Source organism: Oxyura jamaicensis, chromosome 3 (genome assembly GCF_011077185.1).
Source record: "Oxyura jamaicensis isolate SHBP4307 breed ruddy duck chromosome 3, BPBGC_Ojam_1.0, whole genome shotgun sequence".
NCBI classification, from domain to species: domain Eukaryota; kingdom Metazoa; phylum Chordata; class Aves; order Anseriformes; family Anatidae; genus Oxyura; species Oxyura jamaicensis.
Window position 1 is genome coordinate 67,907,115 of NC_048895.1, and position 19,407 is coordinate 67,926,521.

The 19,407-nt window shown below is 37.9% G+C and overlaps 2 protein-coding genes across 2 annotated transcripts in view; one reads left to right on the plus strand and one right to left on the minus strand.

Annotated features, from left to right (window-relative positions):
- Window positions 1-19,407, minus strand: part of NT5DC1 (5'-nucleotidase domain containing 1) — a 149,351-nt gene that overhangs the window by 113,627 nt on the left and 16,317 nt on the right. The window lies entirely within an intron of this gene.
- Window positions 11,708-19,232, plus strand: COL10A1 (collagen type X alpha 1 chain). The gene is made up of 3 exons (XM_035320602.1): window positions 11,708-11,927; window positions 12,607-12,760; window positions 17,080-19,232. The coding sequence occupies exons 2-3, from the start codon at window positions 12,622-12,624 to the stop codon at window positions 18,972-18,974; spliced, it is 2,034 nt and encodes a 677-aa protein (XP_035176493.1). The 5' UTR covers window positions 11,708-11,927; window positions 12,607-12,621; the 3' UTR covers window positions 18,975-19,232.

A 19,407-nucleotide genomic window follows, 5' to 3' on the forward strand; every position in this document is an offset into this window, starting at 1 on the left:
AAAAGAGAATATAGAAAGCATCTTGAATTCTAACATTGAAAGACGACAACTAAAATCCAGAGCAAATATTTTGTACCAGACTAAAGAAAATACATGCAAGAATAAAAAAATACAAGATCTTGGGAAAACATTATTAAAAAATAAAATATATAAAAAAAAACACACCACAGTTCTGAGTTCTGAAGTGCTGAACAACTTTGTCATTGTTTTTGTACTTCAAAGGTCAAAAACGTTTTTTTTTTTTCCCCAAAAGTGCCAGGAACATTTCAATACTCATCTTCAAAAACTTCTCCAGCTGCAAAATTCATAAATGATTGGGGTGAAAAAGAGAAGAAAGCCTCACAGAAAGAAAGGCGAAGCTGATGTACTTGTGAAAAACTTTTCCAAAACACTAGTTTAGTTTCTCAGAGGAAGGTAAATAGCAGTAAGGAGAGAGAAAGCAGAGATGACAAGTGATCAAGCTTTGAGTTATGGAATTAAAGAGGGTACATATGAAGCATTTGCATTCTTTCTCTTGTGAAGAGTTAATTTTAATTCATAGCAATTTATAATGTTTATGCAAAGCACTTTCAAAAACACTCACTTTTTTTTTAAGATTAAACAGCTCTTTATAATAATATTAAATATTATGTCTTTAATGAAAAGGAGATAAAATAAAGGTAGCTTGCTTCAAAAACAACAACAACAAAACAACAAAAAACGGGTGCCCTTAATTGTAGAAGTATAAGTGAAAGTAGCATAACCATTAAAATAGCTACCAGATGTTATAACACCATTTGCTTCATCTCTAATGGGAAGTGTGAAATTTCCTCAAGATTTTGTTTACAGACAATTAGAACATTGGCAAATTTTCACCATTCCAACCACAAGCCTATGCTTTTTTTTCAGGAAAGTTCATCTAAAATGGTTAGTCCATTCCTTAATAAAAATATTAGGAATAAAATTTCTGCCCTAGTTCTGTACATCCATTTTGCAAAGCAGCTACAAGCCCGCTTTTTCTTTTTTTTTTGCATTGATTCAGAATTTGTTACACATTGCTCTAATGTGCAAAGCATTGCTTCTGCCACTGTGATGAATTTCTGTACAACTATTACAAATTTCAGATTGTATAGGCATAGTACAGACTTACTAGAGTTTGGCAACTACATGTCTTGTAAGGCAGCCCCTGAGACCTCACAGCTACTCAGACATTTAATGGATCACTCCCCAAAAGAGAGAGACTGTTTCTTTTGGAAGAGGCAGTAGCAGAGTGTTTGCTTTGTTCTCCAAGGACAAGAACTTAAGAGATGCTTCTTACATGCCTCCCATGTACAACAGAAGAGGACTGCCACATGAGATAAATGCATTATCAGAGGAAAGTGCTGTGCTAAAGGGGTACAAGAAGCTGGTAAAGTCTGGATGGGCCTGATCATTTATTCCTCAGTGACTGACTCATAGGTAAAATCATTGCAACAGCGTCTAATCAAATTCTGTAGAAACCAAGGATTGTTTTCTTAGACAAAAAAATGAGTCTCTACAGGGAGATCTTTCTCCTTGCACCTAAAAGATGATCCAGTGTAAGCTTAAATATTCCAAGGCAGTTCTAGAAAGAACATGACAGAACCATGTCCACTACATTTGTGAAACTGACATTCTTAATAGACTATTCTTAAATAGTTTTTAATGTTGTTCAGAGATTATTTCACGTGTTAAAGAAATTCTGCCAGTGCTCCTGCCAGCCTGCTAGCTCCCAGTTTTTCCATAGTGTTGGCACTCACGGCGTGACTGCCTTAAATTTTTTTCCCTTAAAGTACCTGTAAACTCTTGGTGCACAAACAAACAAACAAAAAACAGTTCTAAATTACATGAGTGTCTCAAGGATAAAGTACTGCCTGAAGGCCTGTAAGAAAGAAGTCTGCCAGAAGCAGCACAGCTCACATAAACATCCTGCGGTCATCAGCACAGCCCAAGGTAGAATCCAGCTCTGAAACCCACTACAACTTACGCACACAGGACATACCAGAAATGCTCTAGATTTAGACATGTATAAAAAGGAACCAGGAAAAAAAATGCTACTAAATTTAATTTTACTTTTACTTACTAATACTTAGGTAAGCAAATACCATAGGTTACACAGGAGGTTTATTTTCTGAAACAATAAGCTCTCTCAATGACCTAACGTGCGTTCTTGGTGACCTAATATTTCAACTGATGAACTGTTATTTTAGGTTATGAAAAAAGGGAGAGAGTTTAAAGGTACTTAGCTTTGCATATAAGTATTTCGACCTAGTAAATGAAAGGGTTTCAATCCCAAAACTAAATTCAGAATATCATTCCTGTAACTTCTACTGTATTATGCAGAGGGATCTTCCTTATATAAGGATCCTTTCTGATTTTCCTGCATCCAAATCAAATCCTTAACTCTATTTCTCAAGTGCGCAAAAAATGTGAAGTACCTTTAAAAAAAGATAACATGCAGAATGAGATTGCAAATGTAAAGACAAAATATTGCTTTGCTTCTAGTGCAGAACTGCATAACCTAATAAGGCACAAAATGGCAAGAAGGCAATGCTGAATTGACGGTACCAGATTTAGTGATAATGATGTGATTAAACTAGCATGAATAAAATGTATCAAGCAAGATGTACATAACACCTCATGTAACAGCATTCATTTTAGCCCTATCTTCGCAGATCCCATATTTTCCTTGTTTTTTTTTTTTCTTCACTCCTATTATTTCTGCTGGAAAATAATATAGAGTAACACAGCAAGGTGTCACAGAGCTCTCAGGGTTTATATACATTCTCCCTCATTTTCTATACAGCTTAAGAATCTTTCCTGATTATCATGACATTTCTTCCTCTGCAGACATGCAGCAATACTAGCTTTCCAACTGGAATCTACAGCTTGTAGGTGGCCAAATCTTTGCACCATTTGGATAGTTTAGAATATGTGCTAGGGAAGACAGCCACTTCTTTTAAGTCACACTCCATTTCTGGCTGAGGTCAATCTGCAAAAAATGCCACGAAATTTGGAGTTGGCTACAATAAGAGGGATTCCCAGAGCATCCTCAGAAATTTACATAATCTTCAGGATAGTCTTGATCAATTTTCACTCACCTGTTTCAGTGCTATAGCTACAATAGTTTTTTTTTTTTTTTTTTTTTTGAGTTCTAACCAGAAGCGTAGAACTACTACAATTTGCACAACAGACTTCTGTAGTTTACTTTCAAGAGCTGCAAAGACCTACTAAATCCATTCAGCAGCAAGAACAAAATGAAATCAAACCATAGCAGTTTCATACTCAAAATATAGTGAGTTTGAGATCTCAGTCACAACAGTATAATATATAGCAAAAGGAGTATTCCTAACCTGCAAATTGCACAGTACACAACTTAACTATTGTTTGTAATCTCTGTAGCCAGAGATTGCTCACTCCACACCAGCTTGGAGCAGAGCACAAGCTGACCACAAAGCATTTGCCCTGCCTTTCCCCGATTTTGTAGCAGCTAGACTGCTAAGCAGAGTAAAACTACTACAGCTTTTCAGCACTAAGGCCCAGCATCCTGCAAACAGCCAGAAAGGCTGGGATTCAGACCCAGATTAAGGCACCTACACTTAAAGTGGTGTAATCTCCAACTCACTTGTATCCAAATACCATTGGTATCTCCCGATCGTATATATTACATAGGTTCATCTACGTATTCACCTAGTATGGTGAAATGCTCAAAAGTCTTCTGCAGTAGCACATGACATTGGCAGCATCTGCTGACAGCAGAGCAGCCTCCTCCTTGCTTATGGACCATGAGATGCTCAACAAAGACAGTCCCAAAAACTTTACCTTCACCTACATCCCTAGCCAAGCTACTGACAGAGAAGCTGTTTCAAGAACAAAAACTGTCTGTCATAGACAACAGAATAAGATGGTTCATTGGTTAACAAGTCAGATGGTGACCTGGGATTTGTGGATTCAGTTCCTTGCTTTGCAGCTTCACCAATCTTCAGTAAATCCATTAATGCTTAAAACATATTCACATTAGAGCACTTTAACAACATATACTTCAACCACTCATTACTTGCTTACATCTCACCATCAGTGGGTACAGAAGTCTTCTAACTTCACCTCCAGCAAGAATTCATTTTTGGTTTTGTTTTTCCACCACTTACCGCAGCAACAGCAGCATCAGAAAGTATCACCTTCGGAAACAAGCTTTGGTCAGGCAGTCTATCTCAAGTTCAGGAGTCCCTGTTTGTACCTGGTATCTGGACCGATTTCACTAGTTGGGGAAGTATTTACCTACTCCTTACCTCCACATAAGAATCACTATTATGTTATTATCAATGAGTCCTCAAATCTTTGAATGTGAGAGCCTGCTGGTTAAAGTACTTTAAAAAGTTGAGCTTTTTAAATTCAAATTTTTCTGCTATAAAATGCAAGGGACATTAAAGCTGGGGGACTTGAGTTAGGTAATGTGGTGTCACCTATAAAACTTTTCAGCCCTGATGTGTTATCTGTAACATTAAAAGCAACCACTTTATCAACCCTTTATTACAAGCAGATAATTATGACTCTCCTTGATGGCAACATAATGCTTGTAAAAATTTAGTCTAAGCTTACTGAAACTACACACGGTCCTATTAATAATCATAAAGAACAATTAGGGTACATGCACCCAATCTTATTTTGCATAAGCAAAATATTCTTTAAAGTTTGTGTGCACCCTCAAACAGAGCTTTCTTATGCTTTCATTTACATAATTGAAAAGGAAACAGCAGTATTGAAAATGCTTAACATTGTTAAAAACAAACAAACAAACAAACAAAAAACACACAAACAAATCCCTTATTTTTATAATGAAGTCAAACTACTTTTATTTGTCCTAGCTGTAAAAGTCTGCATTTTTTTCCACCTTTGGCACATCTTTAAACTTTCATGTTTAAAAACAACTCTGTGCCAACTGTCCAAACCACAGCAGGTAGTAAGGTCAATGAATGGGATTATTCAGCAGGCCGACTACCTGCTCTAGCGGGTATGCTTGAAAAAGTAGTTGTTATACGTATTTTTCACCAACTGTTTGGAAGATTCATCCTAATTATGGGATACCTGAGGAAGCTGCTTGAACTTATTCACCTTTGGGAAAATAGGTGTGGATCCCACCCTTTTTTTAAAGCAGTGTTTCTACTTTATTCCCTTTGGTCCAGGGGACTCTGAAAGAAACCTCAGGTCCAGCAGACACAGAGGTAGGACAAGATACTAAACATTCTAATAAAAATCAGAGAAAAACAGAGTATAAATTAAATAAAACAAACGCTTCTTTGCCACCCCCCAAAAACAAGAAAACAAACAAAACACACCATGACTATTTAGCAATTTTGTGCTTTTATATGAATACAGTTTCTGCTGTTGTGTATCAGATTTGGCAACAGCGGGCTGAAAAATTAAACTAAAACATCAGAATCATCAAGAACTTACAAAAAAAATATACACTAATATTTCAAGAGCAAGTACACACTTTAGGTGTTTTAAATCATTTAACATATCCTGTAAAATGACTTGGACTTATGGAAAACAAGCCTCCCTCCTTCCAGCACTCCTAGGAAAGTTTGACTTTTCAAATCAAATTCTTACTAATTCAGCTTGCAGAAAAACTTCATATTAATACAACTGAGAGTCAGCATCATAGAATACTGAAAATGAGCATCTGCAGGTAAAAGCAGCTAGAAGCCTCTTCAGTTGCCCATATTTAAACAGCTTCAGAAAGAGTTCTGTAGAATCCCCTCCTCATAATTCAAAGCCATATTCTCATATTTGCTTAGATTATCTAGTGCTCAGGCCCTCTGACTTATTATTTTTCTGAAAATATGCACAAAGTTAACTGGATTTTTCATCTGCTCTTCCCATCTTGTCAGGAAGATGCAAGTCTTGGCACCTCCAATTTAAAATGATTACGTTTTTAGACAAATTATTGAAAATCCAAAATTTTTAAATCTCTATATAAACATTTACTGCATTTCATCAGAAATACAACTGTGGAAGAAAATATTAGTATTAACATAGATAAACAGCTTTTTTATTATTATTATTCTTAAAAACTAATCAGTTTTTGTTTAAAGCAAGACCTCTGGTATGCATTAATTTGATCAATACTTCTTGATTTTACTTTCAAAGAATGAGGAGTAAAGAATAAAAGAAGGCCAGGCCAGCAGCATAGCCAAGGTACTGGAAATATCTTTCCTAACACCAGTACTGCTGTTTGGTACATTTTACTCTTGTATTATTAATTCTCAAAGATAGTGGAAGATTATCTTCGTTTTACAGAAGCACAATGCAACAGAAACATTACAGTGTGGTTAAAAAGCATTCATCAATATTATCTGAATTTGAGGAATATATAAACCGAAATACATGTCAGATTATGTGCCGAAATATGTGTCAGACTATGTGGATCTTCCTGAGGTTTCAGCATGGCTACTCAGTGCCTCTGCAGGTTAACTCATCAGAATGCAACTCCAAATATTTAACTGTGTGTCATCTATTTAAAGACACCACTATACTATATATGGCTCTTGTGATCAACAGTTACCTGGACTGAACATACTGGTCAGCAGACAGCCTTGCAGTGCCAGAATAATTACAGACCATCTTTCCATTACTACTTAAAAGCAGGACATTTTTTCAACCACAATTACAAGTGTTAAAAGTATAAGGGCTTTATATATATAAGAAGACTAATACGGAACCATAGGGGTAACACAGTTTATTTTGTTTGATGTGAAGAGAGAATTATGTATTGTATCTCTGAGTGCAGATAGGACTACCCAGTCTTACAGATTCCCTCAATCAAGCATCTATTAACTACAAAAGACATGCATTTTGATACGCAGAAGAAATCCAACTTACTTTGCAACTAGCAAGGTAAACAAATTCTTCACCAAGTTGTTGTCTAATCCTATGCAGTCCAAGTGGCTAGTGTTGGAACAGAAAGTAGCCTCCGTGCACATAAAAAGTAATTACAAACAAAATAAAACAAAAAGCCACACATGAAAAAAACAGAAGCAAAAACCAGACTTCCCACAGCTATTGAATTCACAAATTATCCTGCTGCCTACTTTTTTGGGTGTGTTTGACTGCTCAGTAAGGAGCTGAAAAACTTCTGTATTCGTTTTCTGCATTAAAAAAGGTGCAACGGAACATTTTGTTCCTCCACACATCCACTTACAGCTCACCTGGCTGTTACCACAGGAATGTGGGGATTGTTCAGCACTGCATGATGGAAAAAAAAAGAGAGTTGGACAGTTTTAATGCATGGAGCTGAGATGATTTAGAAGTATCCAGAGTGTCATAAAGTGCACCACAAACTGGGAAGCCCAATTACTCTTAATTTCATGGCAGGCTTCCGAATTCCCCTTAGAAATCCCTGACCACCAGCTGTAACAGAATTTATAACTGGAGAATTTCTTCCTCATAGGTGATGTTACAACTTACTAGAAGCCACTGCAAAACTGTAGCTTCCTCAGGGTTTGGGAATATGCACTTTTATACAGGAAAATTTACCACAGACTGTGGTAGACTCTTCCAAGTTTACTTCAGGCAGATAACAAAATTGGAACACACTTACAACAGAAAGCACTAGTTATAGATACTGAACCGTAAGAACCAAAATAATGCTCTTAACAGTGTTGAGATTACATCATCAATAAAAAGTTACTCCAAAGTTTTCAGATTAGTCTTTAAACTACAGGAAAAATCTTCCACTGGCACATTCTTGCCTCTTTCTTCAGAGCGGAGATCATTTGGACAAACAAAAGGAGTTAAGTAGCCCTGGTTCCTTGGGTACCATATTTTAACATAAAAAGTAATTATAAACTACAAAATAATAAGGATTAAGATTGACAATGAATTATTGAAAAGACAAATTCAGAGGTAAAGCTGTGAGTTATTGCTTTCAAGGAATTCACAGTTCATTGAAACTATTTAAGCACATGATTTATGTTTAGATGATGCAAAATCAAGATCATATAGTCCAAGTCAAAACAATAAATCTAAGCATATTCACACTGAAAACCCTCAGCATCAGGAACACATTTAGCCAATTCCCACTTATTGCAAAGACCTAGTTAGCCTTTCTCTGAGTTTTGCTCTCTCAATTTTTTTAAATTTTATTTTTTTAAGGCTATGTATACATGCGTGAAAGGGAGTGGTTGTTAGTTTTATTGCATTTTATGCTTAATTAAGATGTTCAACACTCCTTCCCTGTAAGCAGTTGCTTACTGTGGACTCATTCAAGTCACCTTTTGAGTAATTTGCAGGATAGTGGTGGTAAAAGTCAGTTCCCATTTCCCAAAGCAGGGTGTCACTTCTGTACCACTTATGCCTGTGTTTCCATTGGCTCTAGGAGTAAGAAACAGGTCTTTTTGGAAAGCATACACACTTTCTGATGAGCAAACAACATTCAGCCAGCAAACACACTAAAATAGAGCAGACTGCTGCAAACAGGACTGCAATTCCAGTATCTAGTTCATGTAGTCCACAGGAATTCTATCTGGAGGTTTTTTTACTGCAGTTAAGTTTAGTCATGAAATAGTTGAAGTCCAGTCTTGAAGGAATACTACAATGGCTACTTCTACATGGATTGAGGATGCCAATACAAAACTAAAAGCAAGTCCTGGAATGGTGCAATGGATAAACGTGTCCCACTGTTATTCCTGACTGTTAGGACAGTGGGACAAGGGGAAGAGGAGGGAGTGAAGATGCCTACATGGAAAAGGCAACTTTCCAACTGCATAGCTACAAAACAAAATCAACTGAACTTCAGTACCTTGAAAACAGGTATGAAAATAACCTTTTCAAAATATGTGCTGTTACTGTAAATAGATACACACAAGTATGCCTACTGCACATATTTTTGCACGTGCAAAGATACACACAAGCCAACCTTTGCACACATGCCTGAGAACTAAAGGCATGCTAGCGCTCTGCTAATAGGCAACAGCCACAGCATCAAGGAAAACATACAACAGGAGCAAACTCCAATTCTACCTCAACTTCCCACAACCACAAAAAACAAAACCTCAAACCAAAGCAGCAGCGTAAGATAGCACAATAGGGTGGAGCTCAGATTAAACATAACGACAACAGTTTTGCCTGTATATACCTTTTGACCCCGTAACCATCCCTATGTACATACAGACACAGAGATTATTCACCTCCCTGCCCCTAAGGAGCCAAGGCAGGAAGTGAGGCTGCTGGACAAACAGGAGTGTACATTATTGGTGCTTTTGTACCATAAGTGTGTCTGCTTTGGGGGTATTTATGAATTAGGCTAGAAATTAGCATGAAATTGTGTGTGCACAGAACTGTTGCCTGCTGTTCCTAATTTAGCCAAACATTGTCAAATTAGCAACAACCACACTTCCCAAAAAGGGCTATATATTTAAATGCTTTAAAATCAGAAGTTATTTTTGGATTTATGCAAACCAAAAAAATAGGGTTTGGAGTTGTTTTCCTTCAAAGAGGAAATAAACTCTATGCCCATACATTTGCTGCCTCTATCAAAAGTGGATGACTGGATTCTTATTTGAATTTATGGAGACAAACCTTGAAATGAAGCAGCTTGAGACGTTACACAAACAACTTGAGGACAGAGCTTCCTTCTTGAAAAGATTAAAACAAACTGAATGCACATACAAGGAGTAGAAATGTCATCTCAGACATGCAAATATTCTCAGAAAACCACTGACCAGATTGGGCATGGAATCTTGATGGGGAAAGCAGTCGTAAGACTTTTTCAGAGGAAAGGGCTTATTTACAGAAATTGAATTTGATGTTGTTTAGAGGATGGCTAGGAAGAAGAAGGCTAGAAGAAAAGAACTATTCGACAATACATTAAATAAATTATTGCAGCAGTCTTTAAATCCCTACTTTAATACAGCCCTCTAGTAAGCAAATGCATTAGCACAATTGTAAGCAGAATAGACTTGATGGTCCATTGGTCTCTTTCAGTACAATAACTTGTGTTCTAGGATATTTGCCATAATACATAAAAGCCAAAAAAGTTGTCACTGGTAGTGTGTGGAATTAAACAAAGACACAAAGCAGGTAGAATTCAGCCCATGTTAACCTGTCATTCCACAAGATAGCTGCACAGTTCAGGGCCAGTAGCTCAGTCTACCGGCTGGAAAGGTAACAGATCTTCCAACACAGGTTATTTATTAGTATTCCTGTAGTACAGTATGTGAATCCCCTTACTTACAGTATTTCTACTGTGTCTATTAGGACATGGGTGCATATACATTCTTCTGTACAGATATGACTCTCCAGACATTTTTCCAGCCAGCTTCCACAAGTGACAAATTAACTTGAATAATTAACACAATTTTACATCCTCACTTCATCAAGACAGTAATTTATAGCACTTGCCCAGCTTCCTTTAGTAAAAACACAGATAGCCTTTATCTTTGCTTTTTTTCTACCAACTTTTAGTGGAAGAGAAACTAAGAATTTTAAACACGTCCAAAAATCTAACTCTCACAGGACTGAACTCAATGTAACAATGTTAATAGAAGTCTGCAACTGGCAAAGAAAAATTAACACACAGGTAACTTAGACTTAAGTATTTTTCCTGAGAATGTTTGATAAAGGCAAAAAGTGCACTATATGTTTAGTTGTACAATTTCATCCCAAACAAGAAAGGTTTATTTCTAGTCTCTCATTTCTGCTCTTAAACGATGTTTCACAAACAATTCAAGAACTAAAAATTACTGACTGTTCAGTACTGAACACTAATAAAAGTGATGCTGAAACACTGTACAATTCCATTATTTATTCAGAAAGAAATCACAATGTGTGGATACAGTCTGTTAAGCAAGATCTGTTTAACAAAATGTCTTAAAGGCTAGAACTAATCTATAACCCGAAGGGAAAAAAAAAAAAAAAAAAACACGTTGTAATTGATTTTGAGCCACAGTGATCATTTAAATTTACTAAAGTGTAATCATTTAATAGGAACAACATACATCTAGTAAAAATACAGTAATAAACACATTTGATTGAACAAATAAATAAAAAATAAAAAACTGCTGAGTACAGAACAGATCAAAAAAGTCCCACCAGCCCCAAACATCAGCCTTGATAACACCTATATATGTTTGTCACAAATGAGTATGACAAACTTCTCATTGTAGGCTTACATTTCAAGAATCCGTAACACAAAAACTTTACTTGCAGCATACACTGAATAGGTGATATTGTACCTCCAGCATCAAAACAGCTGTAAGTCTAGATATACGATCTGAAGATGATCATCTCAAAAACTAATAACTGGTTAAAAGTAATCTTAAGGTTCACACACAACTCCCAAGTTAACATTTTAACTGACTGTAAGCTCTCCATTTGTATGTCAGTGAACAGCTACTCACACAAGTAGTCTCTAAACTTCAGTGGGGTTACTCCTGAAGGTAACAGCTCAAAGTTCAAAATATATATTTCTTTCTTTAAAACATTCACACAAAAATACAAATGAAGCACCTAGAATCATCAACCTTACTTACAAGTTCATGATTTTTTCCAGTGTTACCTTTCTCACTTCTAAAGACAAGGGACCCAAAATTTTAGAAAATACAAACTATAAGCAATAAAATTTCATTAACAATAAGAAATCCAAGAGAAGTTGAAGAAAAAAAAGGCTTAACAGGATCTAAAATGTCTACCCAAAATAGCTTCCCCCACCCCTAAAAAACACACATATACACACAGATAATTACTGCTTACTGATTCTTGGGGAGGAGCTTATGTCCAGCAGTCACCCAGCTAGGGGGAAAATCGTATAAATACTCAAGGGTGACACCTGAAATCATCAGCTTCTGCTCACTCACCAGTGGCAGAAGAACTCCTCACTAGAGGAGGATTTGCAACTCTACTGCCCTGCGTTGGAGCTCCACAACATTTTGGTATGCTATCATTTCATTTAACTCTGTTTGGTTTTGATGCTAACTTCTACAAGATACTTGCTTTCTGGCTGGTGAGGGAAGCGGGTTGATATTTAAGGGCCAGTGACAGCATCCTTACTGCCACTGGAGGTATTTGAAAGGCAACAGATAAAAACTTGCTTTCAAGCAAAGCAATATGAGATTTTAGCCATTGATGCTGAAAGGAGCCAGGACTTCATACTTCATTTGCTGTAGCAATAGAGAGAAGCAATAACGTTATGGTGCAATGTCTGTAATAGCCACTGAAAACTCTTCTTCATTCCAGTACTTGCGATATATGCAACTCCTGAACTTAATTTTGGGGTCCTGGTGTAATTAGGAAAATAATCACTGTTTCTGAAAACTGGTTTTAAACAAGATGACACCTATTTAAAATTATTCTCTTTATAAAAGTGAGACCACTGTCTCTAAGCTATCTCTTGTATATATCATACAGATGCACAAGAACTCAAAATCTTTAGTTAGCAATACTGATTCCCTTCTCCTTAGAGAACTTTTCACAGACAGTGAAAGCAGGAGAAAGTAATCACAAAATAATGATACTTCAAATACCAACAGCTTAAGAAAACTCTATTTTTAGTGCAGAACACACTGATCAACTTCTTTTTTTAAACAACTCTTTCTCCCCTTTCTAACACAGAACTGACTTGGAAACATGCATTTACAAATATCCTTACTGCTGCTGTTTTGCCTAAACATCGTCCATGGAAGTGATGGATATTTTTCTGAGCGATATCAGAAACAATCCAGCATCAAGGGCCCACACTTTCTACCATTCAATGTAAAGAGTCAAGGTAAGCCTATTATTTTTTGATGATCAGCTAAAAGAAAATTATTTATAGTGGGTCAATACATGAACAAAAGTTCTCTGTTTATACTGTTGGTACTCAACTTTCACTAAGAGTTTAGGTTTAATTTAGTAAGTTCATCACTGCAGAAAACTGGCTGTGGCACTGGCAGCTGTCTCCTGCTGATAAAGATGCACAGGTACTGATTTTTTTTTCTTACACAATAATTTCTGAAAGGATACTAAGCAGAAACAAAATTGCAGCTACAGATCTGATTTTCAGTTGTAACACAACTGTCTGCACAATTATGCACACAAGCTAATAATCCTTAAGTCCTTTGGTTCAATGCCAAGCTTCCTAACAATGATCTGACATCTACAATATTTAGAACTTTTATACTACTGTCATGATACCTCTACGCAAAATGCAAAATTTAAACATACATTTGATGCATATTACCAAATGCAGACCTGCTTAAAGCCTGGAAAGGCCAAATAAATCTATATGTATATATTTGTAAAAAATATATATATATATATATAAACCTCTCTATATTTGTTTTTCATATGTGATTTAAGCTTGTATTTGGTCAGACTTCTCTCTTATAACAATATAACAATTCTAGCTTTACTATAAAAAGTTCTCTTCATAAATCAGTCTTAGAGCAGATTAAATATGCAATATATAATTGCAATGTTATACATATACTTGGTGATAACTTATTTCTTGTTACCTTTTCTGTCCATTGAAATCAAATGGGTTTTAAAGTTTTTTTTTTGTTTTTTTTTTTTTTAAAAAAAAAGGTTTAAAATTTAAGGTTTTAAAACCACCAGAGTTCTGTTTTACTTTTTCCATCCTTATGCCAAAGCCTTTTTAAATCTTGAAAAAACTACATACCAAAACTTCTGACTTTCTAGGTGCTGGTTATATTTGATGAACAGCCCCCCAGAATACAATCAGTATTCTCTATTCAAAGTTACTATCATTAAACTTGAGAGCACTGAACCCTCCCTGTAAATATTCCCCTCTCCCCAGAAGAGCAATACTTTTTTTTTCTTTTGGGCATGAACAGGCTATTTAGAACAGCTTTCACTTTTGCTGTCTTTCACCTACTTTTAGCTGTAATAATCACACTTGGGCAGAAATGAGGAATCTGAATGAGGGACTCAGAAAAACAGATTTGCAAATAAGCTTCTCCTTACCAGAAAAAGAACATTTTAGGCTAGGAAATTGGAAAATAGCATAACAGAAGTAGACCTGGAGAACAGAAAAGTTGTTGCTCAGGACATAGTATTTGCATTATCCTCATTAGCAAGATTCATTTCAGAGTAGTTCTAGTCCTGTCCTATGGACTGGACAGTCTTGAGCAGCACACAGCAAGTTCAAAGGTGCAGCCCTACTCTCACCCAAACTGGCTCCAGATCACGTGCTCCGAGAATGCTCTGCAGTAAGAACTAAGTGAAAGCAGCACGACTAGGAAACTAACCCTTCAAAATGTTCTTCTGGGCTGTACCAGAATACTATTACAGCTTCATCCCTTGCCTTCAGTACAAGGACCTTCTGGAATCCTATCAGTACTTTTAGACTGAATTTAGGTACATGAACAGACACTCTGAGGACTTGCTAGCTGGAGTTCCCATGAGGTTACATTTTCATTTCCTCCTTCTCCCTTCAGTAATTCTTCAGTGTTTTTCCATGATTTTATTGAGTATCATATTATTCTTACCCAAGTAAATAGTGTACTTCATTTATCTTCTACAGTACTTCAGGGGAAAAAAATGAGCAAACTAAGGAGAAAAAAAAAAAAAAAAGGAAGGAGCAGCATAGACAAAAAATGGGATGAAAGGGAGGAGAAAAATGAATTGTCCTGCACAAACATTTCACTTTTATGTACTTATTAACAGAGAATCTAATGTGTGTGAAACTTCTTATTTAGAAAAACAATGGTTATATAGACCCATGAAAAGTGTAAAATGCTGTCTATTTAGGAAAGAGAGCAAAAACTATATACTAGACCTCAAAAGCAGGAATAGCCTACAATTTTACAGACTTGGAGTTCCAGTTGTTTGACATATCTTCATTTTGTTGGGAACAAGTATAAAAATGGAGGGCTGGACAACTTTTGCTATTCTTCAGGCTGGAAAACAAGCATCCCACAGAGGATTTTTAGAAGAGATTTAAGAGGGCTGTGTTACAGAGTCATTGTTTCCTAATCTGAGAGGAAAAGGAAAGAATTAAATAGGAGACACTGTAGAATCAAATTGATCTCTCTCTATTATCTAGTGAATTTTTCCTTGTGCAAGTAGATCAATTAGCAGATAGCAAGAGTTTTAGTTTCCAGTAAGTTTGTTTTGTATAGCTTTAGTCTAGGTCTAAACAGGTGACCCATGACAACACCTGTTAGGTGCTATCATGCAGTAGCATGTAACAGAAAACATGGGATGGAATTCCTACATTCATTTCTGTAGGTGGCAGTTTCCACATCCTAGCCACTCTGTCCCAACATCTGAGTAGCACTGTCTTTGTAATTCTCAGAGCTATTTTTCTGCTGGGCACAAGCAACTTCAGTATACAAATTCAGTCTAGAATCTGGTTCAGTGTGTGTGAGGGCCTGCTGTGCAACAAGTGTAGCTAAAGAGAAACTCCGCTACATGCACTGCAAGATAAAACCATGTAGTATGAGGTAGTCAAGGTGAGGGAGTAATTTACAGAACCTGAAATTGCATCAATATTATTTCAATATTAATATTACTTCAATATTAATGTTCAATATTAACTCAACATAATTCCACTATTTTATTAGAATTTGGTGTTTAAAAGAACATAGTATCAATGCAGAACTAGTACCTAACACTTTCAGTCTATACTCTCTACTTCTACTTTATACAAATTAATAAATAATAATAAAAAAAGATTTTGTCACTTGATTAGAAGTGCCAGATTTGTAAAACACTTTGTCTAGGCACCTACCAGACCCCAAAAGCCAAATAACATTTTATTTAATTTTAGCTTAGCAGACAAATGAAATATTGAATAAAATTCCAGAAAGCAATTCGGTTGACAATTAAAACCTATAAAAGCTTTACCTAATTTGATGAAATTGTACAACAGTTCAAGAAATCTTTCTTGACAGCTTACCAGTCAGAACATACTTTCCTTTTGTGTGTGTGTTTAATGTTACCATTTTCTAAATATACTAGGATTTATTATTAGGACTAGGACTATTATCTTTAATCCATTGCATCATTCCTTTGAAATCTTTGCGAGAAGTTCCAGTTAAGAATAATCTTAGAATTAAGTCTGACTGTTTAGCAGTGCCTAAATTAATAAGCCTTTACTGCAGGTTATCCTAAAGTGTCCAAACATATTTTTGTATGTATACATACATACATATAACATTCATTATAACTATGGCATTTTGTTCTGCAATGCTACCAGTTTCTGCAAAATAGTGAAGTAGTCTTACAATATCCCTGTTAATCTTCTCAGTAATATCCCACAAACCAGAATCTTAACTCCAACAGGAAGCTACAAGTTTCCACAAAGTGCACAGAAAACTGAGCATTGAGCTTGTTTATTCCTCTATTTGTGACTTTTGGTTAAGTGGCTCCACCTGCTGTCATGATAACTAAGAAAAAAAGATCATTAAAAAAAAAGAGCAAACAATGCTGGAATTCTGACTTCAGTAAGACAAAATATCAGTTATCTTGTCACTGTGTGAAATTACTACTGCAAACAAAATTCTGTAAAATGATAGTATTTGAAAACATAACATTCATATGTTTACACACAAAAAAAAGGCAAACAGAGTGGCTCACTTTCAGAGATAAGGAGGAACAGCCAGAAATCTGACTACTTAAACATAGCACCAACTAGTTTTAGAAACACTACATTTGTACAGGAAGCATCCTCCATTTTTAGTCATCATCAAAATGCAAGTCTTAACTTGCTAAATCAGCTGTTTTCTTTATTCCTTAATACTCTGCATCCACTTGAACAGCATCTTTTAAGCAATTTGATTCTAAATGTATTATAAAATAAAATCTAGAGGCTTCATAGCTCACATTACAACTCCAACACATTTGCACTTGTTACATAGCCATATGAGAGCCTCGAATCACTTTCACTATGAAAATTGGCTGGGGTTCTGAGTGACCAACTGTGATGTCAGAAACTTGATTTCTGTGAGGCCCAAACAAAGTTAATCTTTCACACACTTCATCTCCATGCTCCAAGTCTGAAAATTTGTACGGTCTTTTCCATGCTAAGTAATTCTACGAAATGTTGTAGGTACCCTAGTTGACCTGCTTTCTTCTCTCATGCAGGTGTGCAGATAAGAGGCGAACAAGGACCCCCTGGTCCCCCAGGCCCTATTGGACCAAGAGGACAACCAGGTCCTGCAGGAAAACCAGGATTTGGAAGTCCTGGACCCCAAGGACCACCTGGTCCCCCAGGACCACCTGGATTCTCTGCTGTTGGAAAGCCAGGGATGCCAGGTCTACCAGGGAAGCCAGGAGAGAAAGGATTAAATGGTGAAAAAGGAGAAGCTGGACCTGTTGGGCTCCCAGGAGCAAGAGGGCCTCAAGGACCCCCTGGCATTCCTGGCCCTGCAGGACTGTCTGTCCCTGGCAAGCCAGGACCACAAGGCCCTCCAGGAGCTCAAGGTCCACGGGGACTCCCTGGTGAGAAGGGAGAGCCAGGTATTCCTGGTATAAATGGACAAAAGGGAGAAAGTGGGTTTGGTGTTCCAGGCCGCCCAGGTAACAGGGGTCTTCCGGGCCCACAGGGACCTCAAGGCCTCCCAGGTCCTGCTGGGATAGGGAAGCCTGGAGAAAATGGTCTTCCAGGTCAAGCAGGTATGAAAGGTGACAGAGGTCTGCCTGGTGCACGTGGGGCAACTGGACTCCCAGGTCCGCAGGGTCCACCAGGGGAACCTGGAGAAGCTGGCATTGGCAAGCCCGGGCCAATGGGACCACCAGGAGCAGCAGGCATCCCTGGAGCCAAAGGACACCCTGGACCTGCAGGCTTGCCTGGATCCCCAGGTCTTCCAGGATTTGGAAAGCCAGGATTGCCAGGGATGAAGGGACACAGAGGGCCTGAAGGACCTCCTGGCCTTCCAGGACCTAAAGGAGATCAAGGCCCAGCTGGCATGCCAGGGGAACCAGGTCCTGCTGGGTCACCAGGGAACATGGGCCCCCAAGGACTCAAAGGCTTGCCTGGTGAGAACGGCTTACCCGGACCCAAAGGTGACATGGGCCCTGCAGGCCCTGCAGGATTCCCAGGAGCCAAGGGTGAAAGAGGTTTACCAGGATTAGATGGAAAACCAGGATACCCAGGTGAGCCAGGTCTTGCTGGTCCTAAGGGACACCCAGGTCTCCCAGGTCCAAAAGGTGACACTGGACATGCTGGGCTACCTGGCCTGCCTGGTCCAATGGGCCCACAAGGAGTTAAGGGACTGCCAGGCATCAATGGTGAACCAGGACCCAGAGGACCTTCAGGAATTCCTGGGATCAGAGGCCCCATTGGTCCTCCTGGCATGCCAGGAGCCCCTGGTGCTAAAGGTGAGCCAGGAGCACCAGGACTGCCAGGCCCAGCAGGTATTGCTACAAAAGGCTTAAGTGGACCCATGGGACCACCAGGACCCCCTGGGCCTAAAGGCAATAATGGAGAGCCTGGCTTGCCAGGTCCCCCAGGTCCTCCTGGTCCCCCTGGCCAAGCTGTAATCCCACAGATGCCAGAAGGCTATGTTAAAGCAGGAGAGTCTCGAGAACTATCAGGAATGTCTTACATGAAAGCAGGAGTAAACCAAGCTCTCACAGGAATGCCAGTGTCTGCCTTCAGTGTCATTCTCTCAAAAGCTTACCCTGGGGCAACAGTCCCTATCAAATTTGACAAAATCTTGTACAATAGGCAGCAACACTATGATCCCAGAACAGGAATCTTCACCTGCAGGACCCCCGGACTGTACTATTTCTCCTACCATGTACATGCAAAAGGAACAAATGTTTGGGTTGCACTCTACAAAAATGGTTCCCCAATCATGTACACTTATGATGAATACCAGAAAGGATACCTTGACCAGGCCTCTGGCAGCGCTGTCATCGATCTCATGGAGAATGATCAAGTATGGCTCCAGCTGCCAAATTCAGAATCCAATGGCCTCTATTCTTCTGACTATGTTCACTCTTCTTTCTCAGGTTTCCTATTTGCTCAGATCTAACAACATCCCACTTACACTGTCCTGACACTCTCTCCTTCGGGCCATTTTAACTGGGTACTGATCTGATGTCCTTAGCAGGTCATGCAACTTCAATTTTGCAACAAAAAATGAAGAGGGAGTGAGAAGGTAGAAGAGATTGGCTCAAAGCTAGTAGAATAATATTGTTTGTTTCTAGAGAATTGTCATAGTAAATTTGTTTCAGAACAATGATTATTTGTCCAACCAAATGCAACATTAAAACTTTATGAATTAATATAATGCACCTGTCTGTCTCTCTTCCTTAAAAGAGGGAGGGGGGGGAAGGAAGAGGTCAGAATTTCTAACTGTTATTTATCGTAAAGTAGCCATTCTAGGACACTAGATCACTCTTGTCTATGCTTTAATTAACTGAAGGTATTATTCAAAGTAAACAGTCTCAGATACAATATAATCA

Excerpts from the sequence above, each read along its gene's own strand:
- COL10A1 (XM_035320602.1), top strand. The coding sequence starts at position 12,622 with ATGCATTTACAAATATCCTTACTGCTGCTGTTTTGCCTAAACATCGTC. Across the intron at positions 12,761-17,079 it reads ATTCAATGTAAAGAGTCAAG|GTGTGCAGATAAGAGGCGAA; the intron begins GTAAGCCTATTA and ends TCTCTCATGCAG.